A 23,052-nucleotide genomic window follows, 5' to 3' on the forward strand; every position below is an offset into this window, starting at 1 on the left:
GTTTATCTATTGAAATTAATAAAAGTCTAGACTTTTAATGTTAGTTTATTCATCATTCTTTATATTATCTAATTGGTGTGTTTCTAAGTGAAAAATATAAAAAAGTAAAATACTTTGTATTTGTAATTGTTGTTATTTATATTATTTTAAATAAATTTTCACAAACAACGACATAATGTTAAAACAAAAAACAGATACTTATTATAAAAAAAAAAATACCAATATGAATAAATTCCTATGGACTAATGGTTAAAATTTACTATAAAAATCTAGTACCATTAAAAAATATAACGTTTTAGTAACCAACTAATGAAACATACAAATATTTCTAATCGTATAAACTAAAATCATTTTAAATGTTATTGCTATTAATTTTGCATAACTAAGAATTATAAATTCTTTAGTTAATTTAATGAAAATATCTAAAAATAGCGCATGTTAAATTCTGGTTGAGACAGTGACTATCAAGTAAAATAAGTGTATACATTAATAATAAATTTAATTTAAATTATTGTTTCATGTATGTAGATAAATACAATAATTGATTTAAAAATATTTATTAACATGGCACTGGCAAATCAAATCTCTAGAAGCAATAATAATAATATTAACCATTAACACCATTGGTGTTACCACCACAATATGTATATGATAAACTGACGTTTTACAATCAAATTAGTACAAGTAGAGTAGAGCAGTAAAGTGGGTGCAGTGCAAGTACATGTCACAGAATTCATTACTCAGTTTTAATTACTAAAATACCACCACGCCCTTCATACACTATATAACCTTACAAATACGTATGGAGCGGCTGAAATCTAAACAATTAACCTTTCCAAAATGCAACAGCCGAACAATAAATTTTGATGGAGCCGAATTATTCATAAGGTTTAATAACGTATCAGACTGGAGGTATAAGTTGGTGTCCAAATTGTGCACCCAACCCCATGAATATGTATAGGTCGATCCCGAGGGACAAGTGTCAAGGCAAATAGCCTAATTTGGCCAAGTCTCGCGCTCTTGCACACCTGTACTTGAAACCTTCAAAATCACGACCAACAAACTCTTGTTTGATCTATCAATTGATGGAAAGTACTGGCCTCTGTGATATATTATAAATTCGTGGAACGAGCGACCGTTTTGCTGTCTGGTAAAAATTAAACATTAATTACTCTTTATGCCCGTAGAATAATATGATTGTTTAATTAAGCTGTCAAATGATAATAACAAAAGTCGTTTAATATTTTATGATGATACATTTTCGCTGTCACGTTTGTGTGCATTTATGACAAAAAATTAATTATGTAGATTTCACACACTGTACGTGAAATGTATAAACGCCATTATTATAATACAAAAAGTATAATAGTCTGTTTTTGACATTTATTAATTATTTAATTAAGTAAATGTGATAATTATGATAACTAATAAATAGAAATTACTCAATGGTAAAGCTAATTATTTATTTAAACTTTGCAAACGACGATAATAATAGTCACAACTAAACGTTCCAGTGAATAAGCAAAGGACCACAATAGATCGATCTACTCCGATTAATTAGAGAGCATCGAGTTACGAAGGAATTTTAGGCTTGCGTATTTATACCTAAATAATCAAGACAGTTGTTAATAACAGCTGTTGCTATTTTACATTTTTTATATTTCAAACGAGATAAAGATAAAAAAACCTCTTTGAATTATTGCAAAATCGAGATTTAAGTTCGCCGACAGCAAATTTTTATAGCGTCACTCTGTGAAAAGCTTTCATATATTTTTTCAATCTGACGATTTTCCCGCGGAGCGGTTTTTCTTATCTGATTTTTTATGTAGATCTTAGATTACTAAAGCAAAGATAAGGTTGAAGAGTAGTTAATTAAATAGTAAACAATTTTACACCATTCAAATATTATTAAATTTATATTATTAAATATATATATATATATTCTATTAAATTTCCAAAATATCAAACATCTGGCACCTATATTATGCAGTGGAATGAAAGAAGTGCAGCAGTTGAAAAACATTGAAAATATTCTAACAATTTAATTTTTAACGAAAAAAGATTTGATGTAAATTCTCGAGAATTTTGCTGGTTTCTCGAGATAATAAAAAAAAAATTGATTTGGCATTTTTTTTGAGAAAAAACACTGAACACAACAAAGCAGTATTTAATTAGATAAATATATACTATAATAAACATTTGAAACGCTAACTTGTCAATAGAAAATTCACCTTCACCAAATTCCAGGGATATCAATCATTTTAAGCCAAGATCGATTTTGGGTCGTCGACCAAAGTAAATATAAAATGATTTTTTTTCAATTTTATAACCTTTTTTAATGTTTCTAACAGGCCACTATTTATTAAGTGTTTTGATTATAGATCATTAGTGTGATGCCGAGATTTTAACTTATACCGGTAGGGCTAAATTTTTAAGCAACCTCCTGACAGGGGTCTTAAGACCGTAGCATTTTCTGCTACATACACGTAGCGGGGCCCTCTTTAGAAGATCAGCTAGAAGTGTGGGTCACTTCATCTTCTTAAAGACAACGACACCAGCACATCTTGCCAATCATAGCCCAAAAACTGCGCGTCGTCGAGGGTCTGCGCCCCTAGATACCGTGCTTTGCAAACTATAAAATCTAATTACGCAAATACTCAGTTTTAAGCCTTATGTTATTATTATATACACAAAAATCTACAATTTAATAAAAGTGTTTTGTTCAAATCGTGAATGGGTTGAATTGCGTCTTCAACAGCACTCAAGATACTCGTAAAAATACTACAAAACTCAATTTTATATTTCTATTAACATAAAAACCTATGTAGTAAAAAGCTATGTACCTGATTTAGGTGTTTAATTATTATTTTAAAGTTAATAGCTCAGGATATTGAGCTGAAAATAGATATTTCACGACCTTACATGATCTAATAATTTATGTTATGTCCTGTTTTATTATAATTCTCCATTTTATTTTTCCATGACGAAATATTAAAAAACAACATCCTTTAGATCTTAGATAAATTATATTATATAGACTATGTTTTATAAATAAATTTACCGTCGTCATTGAAACAAATACATGATAATACACTTTTAATTCTATTGTAGAAAACGACATATAAAAACACTCGTCTCGTCGTCTGCGAATAATCGCTTCGTGTTACCGATTCATCATTATTAACTGTAAGATGTGAAAGCTGGGGATATAATAATAAACTTTTCGTATAAAACGCAATATATAAGCAAGCTTTTCAAAAGGAGTGTCTTGACACACCCACAATTGAAGCAGCGCGCGATTTTTCCCTTTTCGCTTTCACGTAACGTCATAAATTACGTTGTGTCATAAAACGGTGAAAAATGAATTTTCTGGACGCAACACAGCATCGAAAGAAAACGAGCATAAAAAATATTAGAAAACAATGGTTTATGTTTGATTTCGATTTTGGACTCATGAAAAACAATAATTATATATTTTTTAATAATAATAAAATTGTATCTACAAATTTAACTAGCACAGAATTTTTTTAAATAATCATAACAGATGTATTTATTTTATTAATGTCTATATTATTTTTTTCTATGTCATTAGTTTAATGATAAAGAAAATAATAAATAGGTTTTTAATTTATTAAAAGTTAAAAATATAAAAAATACGTAGTCATACATATTTGAGAGAGAAAAAAATACAAGTTTATTTTTCACCAAATAAATCAACCCAAAAACAATAATCAAGTACTTTAACGAAGAATACGTAAAACTTTTAACTGCGTATAAAAAAGAGAGAAAATACCCAAACTAATAGTTTATCGTTAAGTTTAAATTAGCTGATATCTAACTTACTTGATTGGAGATCTGAAGCTATTGGAATTTAAGTTTGGGCACTTAAATTAATATGTGCTACAGCATTTTATGTTTATGTTTTTAATTAAGTATATGCCGTTAAAACCGATACTTGAGAGTATGTAATTGCGATTTTTTTATATTTTAAAACGGGTTAATGAAATGTTTTAGAATTTGTATAAAATATTTTATTGCATTATTTTGTATTACTACCAGAACAGAAAAATAATGATATTTTGTAATATTATTTTAATTAAGTAGTGAAATCAAATTACTTGATTTAACCAAAAATTTAAATATGAAACATTTTTTTTTTGTAAAAATTACAAAATGATTTAATTAAATTTATTAAACATGTGTTTTTTTCAGAACAGAACTTTAGAGTAAAAAATGTTACTTTAATCGTAAGACTAAAACGCTTAAGTTGTAAACAATATCAGGATTGAGTTGATGCGGACACTCTTAAACTTTTTTATAAAAAAATAAACAAAGCTTATAATTATTCGCGATAAAAATAAAACGGCAAAGATATTAATACAATTGTTTCAAACGCAGAGTTCTGGTTAAATTTAACACAAAAGTTTAATGTAATGGAAAACAGCGCAAAGTCAAACTTTATCATGAGAGTGTTTGTTTAACAATATTGCTTTTTTTCGCTCAACGTATAAAAATATGATTTTATTTTTAATCTTAGAAAAAATCGAATAAACAAAACAGAGGTCGACGCGAGAAAATTGTCCAAAAGTTACTTCTTCTTGTTGTTCGGCAGCGAAAGTTTAATAAAATCTTCTCGGGAGATTATTCGTTTTTTAATTGAATTACGAGCAATATCGAAACTCTCTAGAACGGCGTAACAATCATTTTATATTTTGATTGGACCCTCTTTTGGTACTAAGAGAATTCTCGGTAATTGTTTCCAAATTAAATTTCGAATTAAGAAGCTTACGTTTTTTAAGGACAAACGCTTGGCAACCTTCTATTTCCAGTCAACTGCGAATGTACGTATGTTATATTTATAATATATATATACATAATATTAAACATATTTCACTGCCAGTTAATGCTATTATAAATTTAACAAAAATATTTTAAAATTAGAACGCTTAATGTTTGTATGTGAGCAACTGAAAATGATCTAAATATATAAGTATATATTATTTTTCAAAAACTACTCGACTACCCAAAGTTCTAAGAAATCCTTGAGACTATGTAAATATATACATAGTTCTAAGGTCCCCAAATAATTAATGACAAGCATGAGAGTTTTAAGGAAGTTTGAAGCACCGCTGCAAATTAACCCATTTATTAAATATAAGAAAGGCAAACTAAATTCTTAAATATTGGCTTTTTACAAACATTAATATTTAAAATCAAAATAATTAATATTGCTACATAATAATCATTTTTATATATTTTATTGTTATAAATATAATATTTTTACATATCTGTTGCCATTATTAGAAACCTCTTGAAATTTTCTATATTATTTTTCTTTATAAAAATGCGAACATAAAAACAATAATCATTCATGATACAAAAGGTAAAAATGCATCTTGTATTCTAAATTATTATCTAAAGATTTTTTATTAACTGATAAAGCAGAATCAGAATGCTAAAAATAATTATTTATTTGTCAATAATGCTAATCTGAAAACTTTAAAATATCAAGGAAATTGCGTTGTAGATATAAATCATATAACAAAATAATAAGTCTAATAGTACAAAAATAGACACATTCAGTCCATAAATGTATTATATATAAACTATTATTATTACTTATATATACCACGATAAATATTATTTTAATTATTCAGCACGATATTCTTCCGTGAAATTAATAAAATTTCTAAACCTAATTCGGTATGATCAATTGGAATTATAATTAGATTTTAATCACTAATTCCAATTTCCATTGACGATTGAAATTGAAAAACATTATTTGAACCCAAGTCCTTCAGGTATTAGTCGTCAACTAAACCACTGATTTATCGTACTTATATGATTTGACGTTTGGGTTTCTCATTAATTGTCAGCTGCAAATTTAACGGATCATGTTTCAACATAAGTTTATTATAGTGTAATACAAAAACACGAGCCCCTTTTGCAACTTTTGATGACAAAAGATGAAAAATGGATAGGCAGACCCGAACTAATCCCCTTAAATACTTACATGACCGAAACCCACAAAAAGGTAATGGTTTATGTTTGGTGGGATATCAAAGGCATTGTGTAATATGAGCAGCTAAGCGCAACCAAATAATTACAGCTAAGAGTTTTATTATATAATTTATATTTAAACAACTTCTTTTAAATCGTGTAAATTGTAATAATAATAACGCAACTCAAATAAAATAAAAATTGTAATGGTATCAAGCATTCACCATATTTTTCAGATATGTAATTAATAAAAAATTAAACTTATTTTGTCATTATAGTTTCAAAGTTGTGGATAATTTTAGGAACAGTCTAGGTAAAATATAGAAGACTGTAATATCAATAGGAAAATATATAATTTACTAAACAAATTAAGTTTTTTTTAAGAGAAATATTTTATTTCAATACATTTCGCTGAAATTATAGTGTATTGAATTATTCTATCACAAAAATATTTTAAATCAAATTTGTTTCTAGTTTTTATGACATGTACATATAGTTTTAGTTATAGGATATTTAAATAGCAATAAAAAATATGAGCTATAAGGATATATTCGTTTATCGTGTATCATTTTATATAAATCTGGGTAATAAATCTTTATAGCATTAACTTGCTATACACTAATCTTTAGTGATAAATAAAATATCAAATGTTTAAAAATATATATTTTTATAATAGAATCAATTATTTTGTTGTAGCGGTTTTATAAATTAACTATCGGTCTTTTTCTATTGTGAGTTACCGTTACTAGCGAATGTGGTAATACTGGAAGCTCAATGCTGTTTTTTTTATCTAGTTTTTATATTTAATTAGCTAGCTTAAAGTGCTATATAATCAAAATATATATATATATTAAAATAGTATAGTATAAATGTTATGAAAATTTATACATTACATATTTTTATTTTATATGTTATAATAAAAATATTTTTTGCACAAATAATGCTTAATAAAATTTATAACATTTATAAATTATTGTATTATGTTTTTAAACAGAATAAATTTTACCTAGTAATATTAAAAAACATTGAAATATATTGAATGCTCAATCCATTACTTAGGACCAAAATCTAATTTATCCGCTACTTTTCAATTTTTGCGCGTCTAAATAAAGGGTTGTTTTTGGCACATATTTGACCGTTCCCGCGCTCCTGCGTAAAATTATGATTTCTTTTCTGCGTTACAAGAACGAATAATTTTTTAACTAATCGTCAATAAAAATTAGTTTTTGGCAAACTACGTTACATTTTTAAGTCATTTATAAATATATTTTTACTTTAGTTAAATAATATCAAAACTTTTTGGTGTGCAGCTAAGGTGACTAGCCTTTTTTTTGATCAATTTAGGAACATTGATTGTGTTGTAGCGCATTTTTGGCGTATAAATGCCTACTTTTTAAATATTTTTTTTATTAAAAAATCATTGTGCTATTGAAATAAATCATATATTTCTATATTGCAATATCATGAATGACTAAACCGCTTGTAGACCAAAATTAGTCTAGACTGTAAGCGCTTTATATCCTTTAAAAATAATAATAATTTTAAGACCTGCTTTTTTTTCAGATATTTTTTCATTTCTACCTATGTTAATTAAAAATTTAGGTAATTTAACTTCTGAAGAAAGGCTGAAAAGCCTTCTTCAAAAATAATAATTATTTCTCACAAATAAAATTGATGCAATACTATTTTTTTTTAAAAAACTTTTGCTCTTTTAATGATAATTTATTGGGTATGCCGAGAAAGATTTAAGACTGCTGATGCTGGGGACCATAAATTCTTTAACCCGGCTTATACGACCGCTCGCGACAACCCAGGTAGGAGGTCAATTCTAGGTGCTGTCTATGCAGTGTACTAAAGCAAAAGACTTATGCAAATACTGAGAGAAATCTGCTAATTCAATGACATTCAAGAATAAACTGTTGCTGTAGCTGATAGTGAAATTTATCAGGCAGTTTTGTTAATTCTATTTTATAAGTTTAAAGTAGTGTTTAATCTATTTGCTCAAAAAAATAATCAGACTGTTTATTATATTACCGTAATACACTTGAGAGGGCATAATCATAAGGAAGTCTCCTTTCTCCTAATAACATATTTTTGTAATAGGCGTTTTATAGTGGCAAGTCACGCGATTCGAGACGTTCACCCGCGTGCATATGAACTTATTAAGCCACATAGCAGACATTTATGGCAGTTGTGTGAAATAAGGCCTATTAGCGTTTCTGTTCGAGTTTGCCGAATTAACGTCAACCGGGCAAATAGTTGCCTTAACCAACCACTTGACTAGTCGGTTATTTGATCTGGGGTAGCGTCCGATGTTAATTTACCGTAAATCGACCCAGACATTTAGGGCATTATTCAAAGAATAAACGCTTTGTCGTAGTCATCTGAAAGTTCTATTAAATTTTTGCCCGCCCTGTGAACAATACAGTTTCATATTTTACTTTCAAACCCTTCGTTACCGATACAATGGACATTGTTAGCCGTTAACCCTGAACTGTTTAAACAAACTTATCCGTGTCCATTGTTGGTTGTCTTTTGAAATTATCCCGTGCAAGTCAGATAACAACATTTGTGGCCGTTCCGTGCCGATAGTTTCGTTTATTATCAATTTTCAGACTGAAAATTAAATTTTATCCGACATAAAACTCAACGATAATTACACGTTAAATATGGGCTAAAAGTACCGTCTCGGCGTGTATAAACACATTTAAGCAAACATTTAGCATTTTTGTCAATATTTCTCTGTTCTTGGTGTATAGTCCATCCAAGATGTTAACGCTCATCGTTGTTGTGTTGGAAAAAAGGGTGCGTGTACGCATGCATGCATACATATAAAGTTTTTCACGAATTTGTTTACACCGATAGGAGAACGTTACCAATACTAAATAAGGGCTGTTTTAAGAGTAGGGTGACCATACGTTAGAAATTGAATTAAAAATCATAATGTGTTATTATTTTATTATCAATGTTTTTGAGTTAAATATGTATATATATAAATAAAATATGTAAGAAAGTTTTATTTTAAATTATCTTCAACAAATTAAATTAAAATAGGAAAAAATAATTGAACGTTTAATTTCACGTACATATACAGGATGCTTAAGAACTCTATACTGTCACCAAAATTCAACTTTAAATATGTATAAATAAGCTCACACTGGCCTTAAATATATTGCAAGTTTTATAAACGTATGTATGGTGGGTCGATCGACTCATAAAACTAAACGTGTTTAGGAAAAAAAAACTTTTTTTTTAATTTTTTAATTTTTTTAAACAGTATCATAAGTATATTCAAAAGCTCTATCTTGTATCAAAAATTCAAGTCTATATCTTTAAAAGGAAGCAAATACTAACGTTAACTATATGCCAAGTCGCATAAAAGCTCGTATGGGGGCCCGGTTAATTTACCATAAGACTCGTTTTTTAATAAAAAAAAAAAATTTTAAATTTTTTTAAATGCAAATTAAGCTTTTAAACACTTTTTGCATACGATATTTTTCAGTAGGATTTTATTTTGCAAAGTTATGACACTTTTAATTCTTACATTTGCCACCATTTTGTAAAAAAAAAATTTTTTTTTTCCATACAGAACGTATAGGGGGTGCTCGGTAGTTCTATATGACACTAAAAATTTAATTTTTAATCTTTAAAACCTAGCAATTAAGAGCGTTAACTCTTCTGAAAATCTCAAAATGGTTCGTATGGGGGTCCGATCTAACTGATACTTAATCGCGTTGTTAATTTTTTTTTATTTATTATACTATGCGTATAGACGCATCTGAAAAATCTACACATGTGTTATAAAATATACTACTTACAGTAAAACTCATTAAAATAAGTGTTTATAATACTACATTTACATTATTATACATAAGAGTATTTCATTAATGAGTTTTTAGTAAGAGGCAAATATAAGTACAAACTTTGTGAATTAAAGCACAGATACATATATCTAGATTACTTATACGATATACTTCTGGACTCGTATTATATTTAACAAAAGCACAAAACCGATAAAAAATCACTCGAATCTAACGCGAAACCGATAATGAGCGGAACGGTAGGTGGTTTTATGTATCTGTTGTTTGGTTTCCGATTGTAGTTTGGAAACAAAGGCAAAATTGTAGTCACAATCACGTGCACATTTTCAATTAATTCGCGTCGTTTCGTTTCATTTATATAAACATGTGCAAATTGCGGAAAAATTCAAAAGGACACGCTTGTACAGCGTCGATTCGTCGGAAAATTTCTTTTTGTCGTTAAAACTTTTCGTCGGCACAGTGAAAACTTTCGTCTCTTCGACATTCATTATGTAAATTTGCAATGCCTCTGATTGTATTATATTAAAGAGTCCACAGAGTCCGAAAAAATTAAAACCGCACCCGCGTCGCTGTCTATACAAGCAGGGTTAAAATAAATCCACACAATGTATATAATACAAAAATCTTTTGTGGTATTTTTTTCCTCATTTTAAAAGGCAGTGAGCGACTCGCAGCAGTAAGCTTTCTAAGCTATGATGGATAAAGATGTGCACAAGTGGGTTACAAAATACATTACTAAAGAATATATTGTGTGATATTTGCGTTAGAGTTTATATTTTTTTATAACACATATGTACTTATTCAATTAAATCAATACGACTTTGCTAAATAAAGCTACTAAATAATTAATGATACACTTCAATACATAATGATTCATATTACGCTTCTTTTTTCGCCAAAACTCAAAAGCTAAATTGATACAATAAATTAGCGAGTTCAAGTGGGCTGTAATATATCTTCAGTTAATAGCATTACACTTTGAACAGTATGGATTAGGTTGTTTAAAAAACAATATATGGTTTTAACTAACGTAATGTATTATAAATCGAGTATTGTTTTATACTATGTAACATAACACAATAACTATTTTACTAATAATTTTACTGCAAAAATAACTAGTTACTTGGAAATTGATTGTGATTTATATAAAATTAAAATTCATTAACATTTTTGTCATATTTTAATCAAAATAATCTGAATAAATAACATTAGGTAAATATTTGGTTGCGTTAGTCCAATAAATAGATCAAAGTCTGTCAATACGTTACATTTATTTTTATAAATTATAAGCCACTATTACAGATTACAATCAACATATATCACTATGTATGACTAAGCTCGATTTTAAATATTACACTATATTTATCCGTGCGGTAAGAAACATCTATGAAAACCTTATTCCAGTGAAAATGTATATAAAATTTCGAGCATCCGTAAAGCGAAAATTTAGCTCGTGACAAAAAAATTATTATCAGTTTTTACGATTTTTCGTAAAAGTGTATTCTTCACACAAACGTACGTGACGATCGGAGATTTAGATACATTAGATAAATGCGTCTTTCAAATGGGTCAATAAAAAAGGTCAGTAGGTGTCTTTAAAAATACCAAAAATGCTACATTTTATTAAGTCTTATTGACAGAATGTGCTACAAGACTACGCAACAAAATCGTTCTTATAAAAATGTAACACACAATAACAATCTGTTTCTACCACTCTTCTCACAAAAGATCGTATTGCCCTACGCGTCGAGGGTAGTGCTTATGTTAAGCATACATCAGATACTTCTATAAATAACTCAAATATTAACTTGGGACATAGAAGAGTTCATCTCATCTGAACTTGCAATGAAGCAGCCACGTTGATTCATATACAACATGATCCAGTCCCTTGTCGAGTCTGTTCCAGTTAATTATAAACGGATTTTATAATTTTTGTATGATATTTTCACTAAGCATGAGTACAACGGGAGTATGATCAGAACATAGTTGATCGGTTCTTTATATTTTCATGAACATTAAAAAATCCGCAGTCTTTTTTAAACTATTAAGTTACATTTGCGAAGCCAGACTGTTAAATGTATAAGATAATTTTATTAAATATATTATTAAATTACGGCAATAAACTGATATGGCGATAACTAATTGAAATTGTAGTGTCGTTATCGGGTTTTTTATCGGATTACCAACGGTTGGGAAATACTCAAAAGGTAAGTCAGCGTTAAAGATGTTTGTTAAGTATTAAATGCAAATTAGAGGATGGTATTTACTCAACGTGTTATCTGATCTGTTACTTTATATTATAAAGTAAATATTTATGTATTTATTTGTAATATATATTAAAAAAATTACGTAAATATGCATTTAGATTTTAATTAAGCATAATAAAATATTTGGTGTAATAGTTTAGTAAAAAATATCATATTACAAGGCTACAAAAACCCAATACTTTATCGACGCACTCCCTTCTTTTTACTTGCTATAATTTTTCAGAAAGAGCGCATTATTTTATTTTTTATAAACTCAAAATTATTACCATAACATAATATAGTATGAGATATAAACCATAAAGCATGACATCTGAGATCAGAATCGACTATTATTTTCCAAACAACTTAATTCTACGATATCGCTGCGTACAAAAACAACTGAATGTTTTCATTGAGATGAAACAATCCCGATCTCGCTAACAAGAGGGGCTTGAGTCTCAAATTATCATTTGTAATATATGGAAAACACATGAATTCGCAAATTTGCATGCAAACTCAGCTTCTCGGCAGGTTTACGACCGTCGGCTCGTAACAGCACGCGAATGTGCATAGATTCTTTCGGCGCCGCAATCTTTAAAAAAAAACACCCCCAGAAAAGGGGGTGCAAGGGGTCAGGCAATAAAGCCAGAGTCGGTTGTATAAAATTTATACATTGTTCTGTTTACGGCTGACCGTAAATCACCTGTCCTTAAAGGACACATCCCGAATCCAGATGAATAAACGCTTGTTTATCGGAAATTTTCGCCGTCTGCGCCAGATGCCGCGTAAATCATCGACGAATCTGAAATTCCATTTCGTTTATGGAGGAACTTTCGTCATAGTTTTAATTGAGTTCCATATACTACATACGCACAAAATGGAATTGGGGCCTATTTTTGTGCGGCTCAATCTTATCGGATAAATATACGTAGTAATCAATTAACCCTAGTTATATGTTTCAATGAAAATACGTCAAACACAGCATCATAACAAATTCCATTAAAATAGCAATAATCTAAGTTTTTTGATTAATAGTGATATTTGTAAAGCTTAAATACATAAACCAGAAAATATTTTTATTTATGACCTAAGAACACCCCTTTATTTTTTTTTAACCTCAAGTCACTATCGATCCCAATGCGCATATTTAGTCTAAAAACAAGTTTCTTAATTTCAATGGGATAAAAATCTCGCGCCTGCTTTTATAGTTTTTGATAATCGTTTCATGAGCAACAGTTTTGACAATATATATAATTAAAATTTATTTTTAAGCGCCTGTTTACTTTTTTTAAATATGTTTAAAATAAATTTTGACAACAGTACAAATCTTAGATATTTACACAGACATTTTAAACACATTGCAATATATCTCCTAATTCTAACATTACCAGCTCAAACAATTCAATTGACACATGCTTTTAAAACTTACACAATACAATCTTATAAAAAAATTGGTAAAGTATGATTCCAATAAAATTAATAATAAAGTGCTCTTAAAGCATATAGATGTTTTCTTTATTTATTTATCGCTTAAGTTGCCCCAATCGAATCACAATACACCACAATATGTATTAACGATAAGTGGCAATGAACTGTCTGGAAAAATGTTGAATTAAACGATGTGATAGAAAAAGACTTGGGAGTTAGGAACTCTTAACTACACACAGTAATAGAAAAGTAAATAAATAACCAGACTCAAAAGTTCTATAACAAAAAATAGTTATAGGTTATGATTCTCAAGAATCAAGACCTGCAATAAACATCTTTAATTTTTTTATTGTATATGCGATTTTTTAAGCCATAGTATAAGCAGAAAAGTTGTAAGGAATAATATTAATTAATTTATTACTCTCCTAACTTAAATATGAACCTCACAAATAATTTGAAATTGTAATGTCTACTTAGTTAAAATTAGTAATGTTCCAATACCTTAATTTAAAAATAAGACAACGCGATATATTTATTGCAGCAGGTATAAAAAAAATATTAATACTGTATGAAATATGCTAAAAAAAGTCACGAGCAACAATAACAATTTTTTTTCTATTATAAAGTTGATGATTAATATATTTGATAATTTTAAAGACTTGTTAAAAAAAGACACAATGAACACCTAAATCTATTTCATTTTACTCAGTATAAAAAAATATATATATATATATTACTCATTTTTTGTAAGCGTTTATCCGAATCACTTATCAAAATTTTTCCAAAGCAAAAACCTCCCACAACAGTAAGCTCACAAAAAAATTATTATGCAGGCGGTCCTGGTTTGCATTTTAGCAATCAATATGAGCATATTTATGATGATGTATTTAACAATGTGCATGTAAAAATACATTTTTAATATATGTATATAATATATTAACATAATAAAAAATAACAGTAACTTTAAGAAAATACAACGTTAAAAATTCGCAGAGCAACCCTAACCGTCCCGTTTGTTTACTTGAGCAATTGAAAGGCTTTTAGAAGCTTTTGACAGAACCGTATAGATTATATTATTTTAACTGCTTTACAAGTCAGTTATTCACAACATAAAAAATTCAATATTTTTTTAAGTTGAAATAATACCGTTTTAAATCTAAAAAAAATAATAAAATATTCTTTAAGGTTCAAGATTAAATCGCGCAAATGTGCAAAAATACTGCTGATTATGACAATAATAAAAAACAATATACAAAACCGCGATTATAAAAAATAAGGACAATCTCAGAGATTGCATATAGTTAAATATCAACAATTGATAATGATTCACATAAAAACTCTAATAAAAAGACATATATTTCAATTTATGACATTTTCTTTAAATATACTGAATTCGTTAAGCTTTAATAAAAAGCTTTATTGTAGCACAAATTTTTTTTATAAAGAGCTTAATTTATTAAAACAAGAACGTTAAAATAAAATAAATGTATTATTATTTCTAACAAATAGAGATTAAATTGCATTAAGCGAAAAACAATACTATAATTGCTAACTTAAAAATCTTAACTTTGATTAAAAAATGTATGGGGAAGATGACAGAAACGATTTCAATCAAGTCAATTGCTCATTGAGATTATAAAGAAAAGAACTCTTATGTTAGTCAATTATTTTATAATATTGTAATTCTTTCTCCAACATTTATATTTATAAAGATTCTTTAGAATTTATATTTCCCTAATTTATACATATAACTAAAACATTAATATAAAATCAATTTCGTACTGAAAATGCAAAAAATTCCGCACTTCAGGAATTTTCGAAATTTATCAAAGTCTAATTTCTAGGATCCCAAAAAGTTCCGAGAAACGGAATCCAAACATTTATAAAAATATCCATTAAAATGTCACGTCTACTTTTCACGCGTCTCATAATATATATGACGTGCGCGTTGCCTCTCGGAGTCTTCACCCTTTGAGAAACTTTTCAGATAATATCCCGACGTCAGACTTCTTCCCCGACGACAATGGCATGACCGTTCATCCTTTGTCTGAGGGCGTTCTCACCCTACAAAAGAGCCTCACCCACAAAAGAGACCATTTTAAACGCGTCGTTCCGGCGAATACTTTCCGAGCGATCAACAGGAGAAATATATAATATAATACCAGCTTAATCTCCAGGTGTCGCTCAAATCAAAATACTTTAATATTATATTTATACATAAAAAATAGTAATCAATGTATTATAGTGATATAAATATATTTAAACGAGCTTCATCGTAAGTCATATAGTTTATGACACAAGCAAAAGCATATATTTTATGACTTGACGTTTTCAATATGACGAGTAGATTTTTCATATATTTATGACATAATAAAATGGCATATTTTTACACGGAATATTACTGTGCACGTAGTAAGAAAATTATAATGGGCAGTTATATATTTATGCAACTAAAATATAACTACAAATATTAATTACTAACTAAAGTTTTGGTGCTAATATTTTACTCTAAAATAGTTTCGACTTATTCAAAGGATTTTTAAAATTTGTATATCCAATTAGATTGCCTTAGAACAAACTTATCTTCAAACTTGCTAGCTACATATGTATATCATGCTTTTAATAAATTTGATTTTTATATTAGAACTCAGTTAGTTTCGAAGGTATTTACTAAATATAAGTTAGTATACATATGTAGGTGATGAAGGCAATGATACTGATTGACATATTTATATGAGAAAATGTGTTTTATCCTAAATTAAACTAGGTCGACTTTCCCTTTTGCTTAAAATATAACACACATACAACCGCTTCATGTGACATGAATTGCCAATGAGAACAACAAAAATTGTTGCTTTCATTGGCAATTTATATCGCATACTGGTAATGTACATTTGTTGTTAAAGAATATAATAGATCTAAAAACAAAGCCAGATAAAAACGCTAGTAATATTGTAAGATATAGAGCTTGTAAAATCAATCAAATGTACTATTAAAAATATTTTTAAAAACCGTAAATAATATTTAGGGGCAAATTAAAACAAGATACTTAGAAAATAATAAATCAAAATTTATAGCCCTCGAATTACCATAATTTTATTAGATATTTTTGCATTTTCACCTTCATAATAATTAACGTCACACATTTTTTTTCTATTTTTCAGACATCCACTTGTCACTGGCGTCCTGTGATTAATTACTCAGTATGACAAGCCTCCTCTAGATAGCTCCAGTTTCATTTCCACCTCTAGGAGGGTGTTGATTGTGCTTCGCTCAACTGACCTATGCCTTTATCCCCCAACCCGCTGGGAATTAATATGATTTTAATTAAATTTTACGACCATCAAAATTCATCACCATTTGATAAAACTTTCTTTTAGTGTCTAAGTCTAACCTGGAAATGTTTTACTAGCACGCAACTTTAGTCGGAATATTAAGAAACACTAATCGGAAAGATAAATGACTCTCTTACATTAATTTCTAGTACGTTAAAGTAAATTTATACTGAAACATAGTACGATAAAAAAGTGATATTTAATTAAATTTCATCTTTTGGATCAAAATGTATTATGTCCACAGCTAAATTGCAGCAAACTGCAATTCGTCTTTAGTTAGCTTACACCGCATTTAACTAAACGCACAAAACTAAAGACGAATGTTTATAACCAAATTGATTTATCATTTTTCTGTTCTTTTTTTATATATATATATAAATCTTTATTAAAAATATTTATATATACTTCATATATGTGCTATTTAATACAATCTATAGAGCACTTACGCAATTTCAATATCAACATTGATATATAAAGCAGAAATTATTTAGAAAGTTTTGTAAATACCATCCCTACTATTATATTATATATAAACTATATAATTATAATATAGAAATTGACAGTGTTGAGTTATATATTAAGTAAAAATATTTTTTTAGCAAGAAAATCGTATATTACGACCAACAGAAAACAGATAGATTACTATTCCTTCTCGGACTTTCTAATCTATTCTCTTCCGATTATCACGTGTTCGGGTCACTCGATGAAACTTTTCGTCCTGAGAAAGCTTCAAAACGCGCTCCGAGAAATTCCATCTATTAAGCCAGACCGGAGATTCAATCTTAGAATTTCATCAGTCCCTTTCGAATACATAATTTACGAATAAACTGTGCGACTGTGTTAGTAGAACGCTCTGAATACAAATACGGAAACAAAAGTGGCATATCTTATTTGGTGGATACATGCTTTGTTTATGTAATAAATTGCCATTTGCCAAACGTTGTGAAAAAATATCAGTGCTAAAATATATATATTAATATTCATTAAGCATCAATAGTTTATTGGAGAAGATAGAATACAACACGCTCTAGCTTTTATGATCTTCATAAAACTATTTATAGTATGAAAGTTTAATGGTAGCAATATACGTTATAAATAGATAAAATAAACAAGGCAAGTAGGACGGTATGGATTTTTTTCTATTAATATGCATAAAATATATAACTCATTAATAATACTAATTATTCATAATCACTTTAATTATTTCTAAATGACTTAATAAATATGTATATATTAAAAATATAATTATTAAAATTAGCTTATAACATTTTCTAGATATTTAAAAAAAATAAAATATGCTTCAATTATTGTTTTTGTATCCTTCTGCTTTGAATCACGTAAAAGCTTTAAAATTGAAATACTGAAATGAGCTTCGATCCTCTTTATCTCATTATTTTATTTTAGTATGAATATTACATATAAAAATAAATTTCTTTACATTAAATTAAATATAAAATAGAAAGACTATTATAAAAAAATATCAGTTTTTGAAATATAATTCTAAAGTAGCATTACATCTATATTTAAGTTAATAAATCTTAGTTAGGATTCTATACCATAATTTAATAACCTAAAATCAGATCGATTGGAATTGGTCCGGAATTTCAGTTCATTGCGTCAGAAATTTTGTATCAGCATAAAGTTAATAAAAGATCAGTAACTATTATAATTAATCACTACTAATATAAATAAATGTTTATATTTTTAAATAAAATGATTAATCATATTCGAATAAACTGAAATAATTTTGTGAAAATTTAATTGAAATTATTTGGTGAAAATTAGTATAAAAACTGCATTATAAACTATTTTTATAGCTTTATTTTAAATAAATGATTTATAAACAACAGTATTTATATTTGTTGTCTATCTGTCACAAGAACTGCTCCTAAATGCTTAACAATAGTGACGTGACATTTGCACATCTCACTCAAAAACAATCAAAGATCACGGATTTCTTAATAAAAAAACTACTTAAGTTAATATGAATATTTCCGCTAATTGTAGAATTAAACTGACGAGTTCTTCTAATAATGATGAAAGCGATTTCGAACCAGTTATGAAAAAATGCTTAAAATTTTACATGACAGAAGCGAAAATGAGGATGAATAAATTTTAGTTTTGTACGAAGTTTAAAGTTAAAATGTTTTGCTGTTTAAAAAAGGAATTTATGCTAAAAATACAATTTAAAAAATATAATTTTAAGTAAATATTTTTTATTTAACAAACTACTTTTATTTGCGCGGATTTTTCGGAACGTATCTTCAAATTTAATATGAAATCAATGTCTTTATTTACGCGGTTTTTCATATACTGGAACTTATCTTATGATTTTTTATAAGTTCCTTGCCTTTTTATACGCGGGGTTTGCAAAAAACGTATCTACCGAGTAAATCAAGGGATGGGTGTAGTTATGTTGTCCATCTACTATAAGGGACTTAACTATACTTTTAAAACCCTTTCAATCAGTAATATAATAGTTAATTAGTGCATCATATAGTTGCGGAGAAAATGCATGGGTTATTTTAAAATATTTAAAATTATTTTTATGCTACGTAAGATCTACTTACGCATGAATCTTGCGTTAAAATCAGCAAACTTTTAAGTCTATACATCATAAAGATCGCAACGAATCAGCTCGTATATATAGAAAATGTACCTTACACCAATTATTAATATTTTACTTTTTATATTTTGCCATAATGGTCTAATCTATCCGTGCTTATAACCGGTTTTGACAAAGTTACTGTCGATTTCAATTAATAACTGACCATTTAATAGTAATTTTACTGACTGATAAACCTGTACATTTATTTCTTAAGATAACTGACTATTTTAATTTACGCTTATAAATATTAAAAGTTATGTTCCGGAAAATATAATTTTGAATACAATCAGAATTATTTAGCCTTCAAGCAAATGGTTCGCGTAGAAATATTTAAAACGAATTAATGGCACATTTCACTCAATTTTTAACATTAAAACCGAGTCTTCTAATAAAGAAAATTGTATGAGCTTTCAAAGTTTGCATTATTAAAATACAATTTAAGAATTAAAAAAAAAAAAAAAGTAAACTACAGAAGAATTAACCCCATTTTCCTGTACAGTTAATCGAGCAAAAGTGAGTGCAAAAAAAAACCGCGTTTCAATCATTACCTAGCAAAATTTTTTAAATATATTTTATGTTGATGTTCCCTGTTACTTTACTTAAATGAAATATTGTTCACATATTCAAAGAACAGATAGCACTAAAGAAAAATTTAAATTAGTCTGACCTTGCATTTGGGGAACTCCTCTATCTCCCTTTTCGCTCTCCATCCAAGTAGGGGCGGTATGCAGATAAGGGCTGACATCGTCCACACGGCAAATATCATCATGGCTGCTCGTGCCGGTGTCCTCTTCTTCAAGTACTCTACGGCCTGAAACAATAAACACCAGTCAACCCTTGACAGTCCTGTGTGCCTATGTGTGGGTAAGCCATTGTAAACGACGCCCCGCACATTGACCCATTTATACTCTTATAATTAGTGTCAGTGTCACGCCGTATTCATCATCCGCCTCAAACGTCGTTTATAATATTATATATATATGTACTTTATCTTCCTTGACGGTAATTGTGTATTCATATTTTGACAATCGATTATTGTTATTCATATAAGATATTTATTTGTGTATAATAGAGTAATCAAAACATAAAAAATGAATTGATTCGCGACTATTTCAACACTCCGTTGCAGCCTGCGGGCAATTTTGGATTTATTAACATCTAAAATATTAATTAAAGAATATAATAATATATTTTTCAAGAGATACTTGAAAATTAACGATACAAGGCTAGTAAAAATGGACTGTTGTTTTAACAAGGGTCCGCTTGGCGTTACATAATTAACCAGACCGCAATTGCAACGATGTTTTTCCTAATCCCTCCGTGCGAGGTTCGTTTAGGGATATGTTTATTTTGTACAACAGGAGAAACTGCTGCTGAAATTTATCGTTAGTCTGTTTCTCTTTATAGCAATGAGGTTATGCATATAAAATTTACGAGGTGTGATGAAAAATTAAAGACAATTTTCGGTTAGGTTTATAGTTTTTCTTATGTTGGTATTCAATACTCTTTTTTATGACAAATGACAACAATTTTTCGTTGAAGATTGAATAATATGTAAGTTGTGCAAATGTTTAAGAAAGTTTTTGTCAAAGATGTTATGTAATAAAGGGTTTATGAATGCAACAAATGTTGTTAAGAGGGTCTCAAATACATTCAAAATGACAAGAAAGATAGGCGGCCTAGCACAATAATAATCAATAAAAACATTGTGCCCAATAATCGTTAATTAACTAATACAAAGTATGTACTAGATGATTTTAGACCAAAGTCAAGAGACCCACGCACCACAAAACAAACGCATCTAAAGTCCCATGAGCTATGCCTGCGATCTTCTGATCACTACCAACGTACGTGGTGGGCAGACGGCGGATCCGCACGACCGTATATATAAAACGGTACCAAAACTGGACCCAACATTCGATTCTACTCCATTATAATCAATTACTTTGCATCAAATACTTTGGTCACGCATCACAACATATGTATGGTTATGACATCCAATCATCTAAATGGTAGTATTACGAACAGGTAAAACCAAAACAAGCACGGTTTTATTTGATTATAAAGATTTGGTCTACTACAATGTTTTATCAGAAAATCTTATGAGTAATAAGGAGTATTAAACTTTTTAATTTATTTTGTTAAAAAAACGACCAGAATATAATGCAAATAACTCGAGGATTTAATTATAATGCATTGTCTCACATCGCTACTTATTTTGGGAATTTACACCTCAGCCACTGTATGTTATAAAGACCGATAAAAGAACTGTAATTTATAAAAACGTTGTTTTATAATAAAGCCAGGATCATTAAGGTCCATCGTGACTTATGTTAATATATAAAAAGAGTTCTTAAGATTTCATAAGAAAATATAAAAATATAATGCTCAGGATTTTTTTAGGATAATTTTCTTTACTTTCTGAAATTCCATCGCATATTGATGGCCTTGTAAAGCGTAAATCGGTTTTGCTTTTGGGTGAAAATGACTTAATAATGTCTCTTTGCTTTCACCATTCTGATACGTATGTGAGATTTCCAATCTCACATCCCCACGCTGCAAAATGTCTAAAAATAACTTGTGAACCTGTTATAAAAAAGTGTACGCGAATGAACTACTGAAAATTTTGCATGGAAAAAATTAAAAGCCCTTTTCTTTTATCTTCCCGAATCAAAGTAATGCTACAATGTAAAGGTATCAATATAGACTACATAAATCGAATTTAATTTAATCGCACATCATGCAAAATAGATATATAAAAACACATTTACTTTAAAACTAAATCATTGAATTGTTCTTTTTCACACAAAATCTTATATAAATCTCTTGGCGTGTGCACATAAAAATTATCATATAAAGCAAGTACCGTATCTCTAGTACTATGTATTATACAAGTCTTAGTACGAATACTCCTTTGTTCCAAGTGCGCTTTTGCTAAAATGAGACCAAGAACGTTCGAAGACAGCGACACAATTCCAGTGGAAAAGAATCGAAATTTAAATTTAAGCCTTTGATATAAATACAGACGTATGAGAGTACTACAAACCACTTTAAAGTGTAATGCAATAGTAGAAATCTAAAATGGTTCCTGTGACACGTTGAGAGCGCTTGTTATAAGTTATAAATGAAATAAAACATTTAAATTGAATATAATAGTGTAATGAAATTTACCAAAAATAATACACTAAATCGTGTGAACTACTTATACTACTTAATCTTTGTTTATATTAATATATCATATGAAATACGTGACAGTTTAATAATTAAATAATTTATATTTTTATCTCATCTATATATTTTTATAAATCGTTTATATCTATACATTATAAGGTAGTACTATGTACTTAGCTCATGTATTTTTGTAAGCTTCAAAATTATATATTTGGCGGATATTAGGTTAGCGGAATATCGGTATTTTTTGTGGTATGCTTTTATAAAGCAAATTTTGGTTTGATGTACGCTACATCAATGAAAAGGGCTTTAAATTAACAAGTATAATTTTAAAAGTTGATGAGATATTTATAACTGTTTTTAGGTATGCATACGTTTACAGCTTTGAGTGGAAAATTATAAATGTTAACGTAACAAACGCTGCAGGAAATGTGGGAGTTTCA

The 23,052-nt window shown here is 28.3% G+C and overlaps 1 protein-coding gene across 1 annotated transcript in view; it reads right to left on the minus strand.

Annotated features, from left to right (window-relative positions):
• The window catches only part of Octalpha2R (alpha2-adrenergic-like octopamine receptor), a 317,014-nt gene that overhangs the window by 225,476 nt on the left and 68,486 nt on the right, over positions 1-23,052 (minus strand). The window contains exon 3 of the mRNA XM_088200837.1: positions 20,106-20,249. Coding sequence (XP_088056963.1) covers positions 20,106-20,249 — 144 coding nt within the window. The remainder of the gene's footprint in view (positions 1-20,105; positions 20,250-23,052) is intronic.

The sequence above is a fragment of the Plectrocnemia conspersa genome, unplaced genomic scaffold (assembly GCF_051122295.1).
Source record: "Plectrocnemia conspersa isolate PC_06_02 unplaced genomic scaffold, ASM5112229v1 ptg000012l, whole genome shotgun sequence".
Lineage (NCBI taxonomy): Eukaryota > Metazoa > Arthropoda > Insecta > Trichoptera > Polycentropodidae > Plectrocnemia > Plectrocnemia conspersa.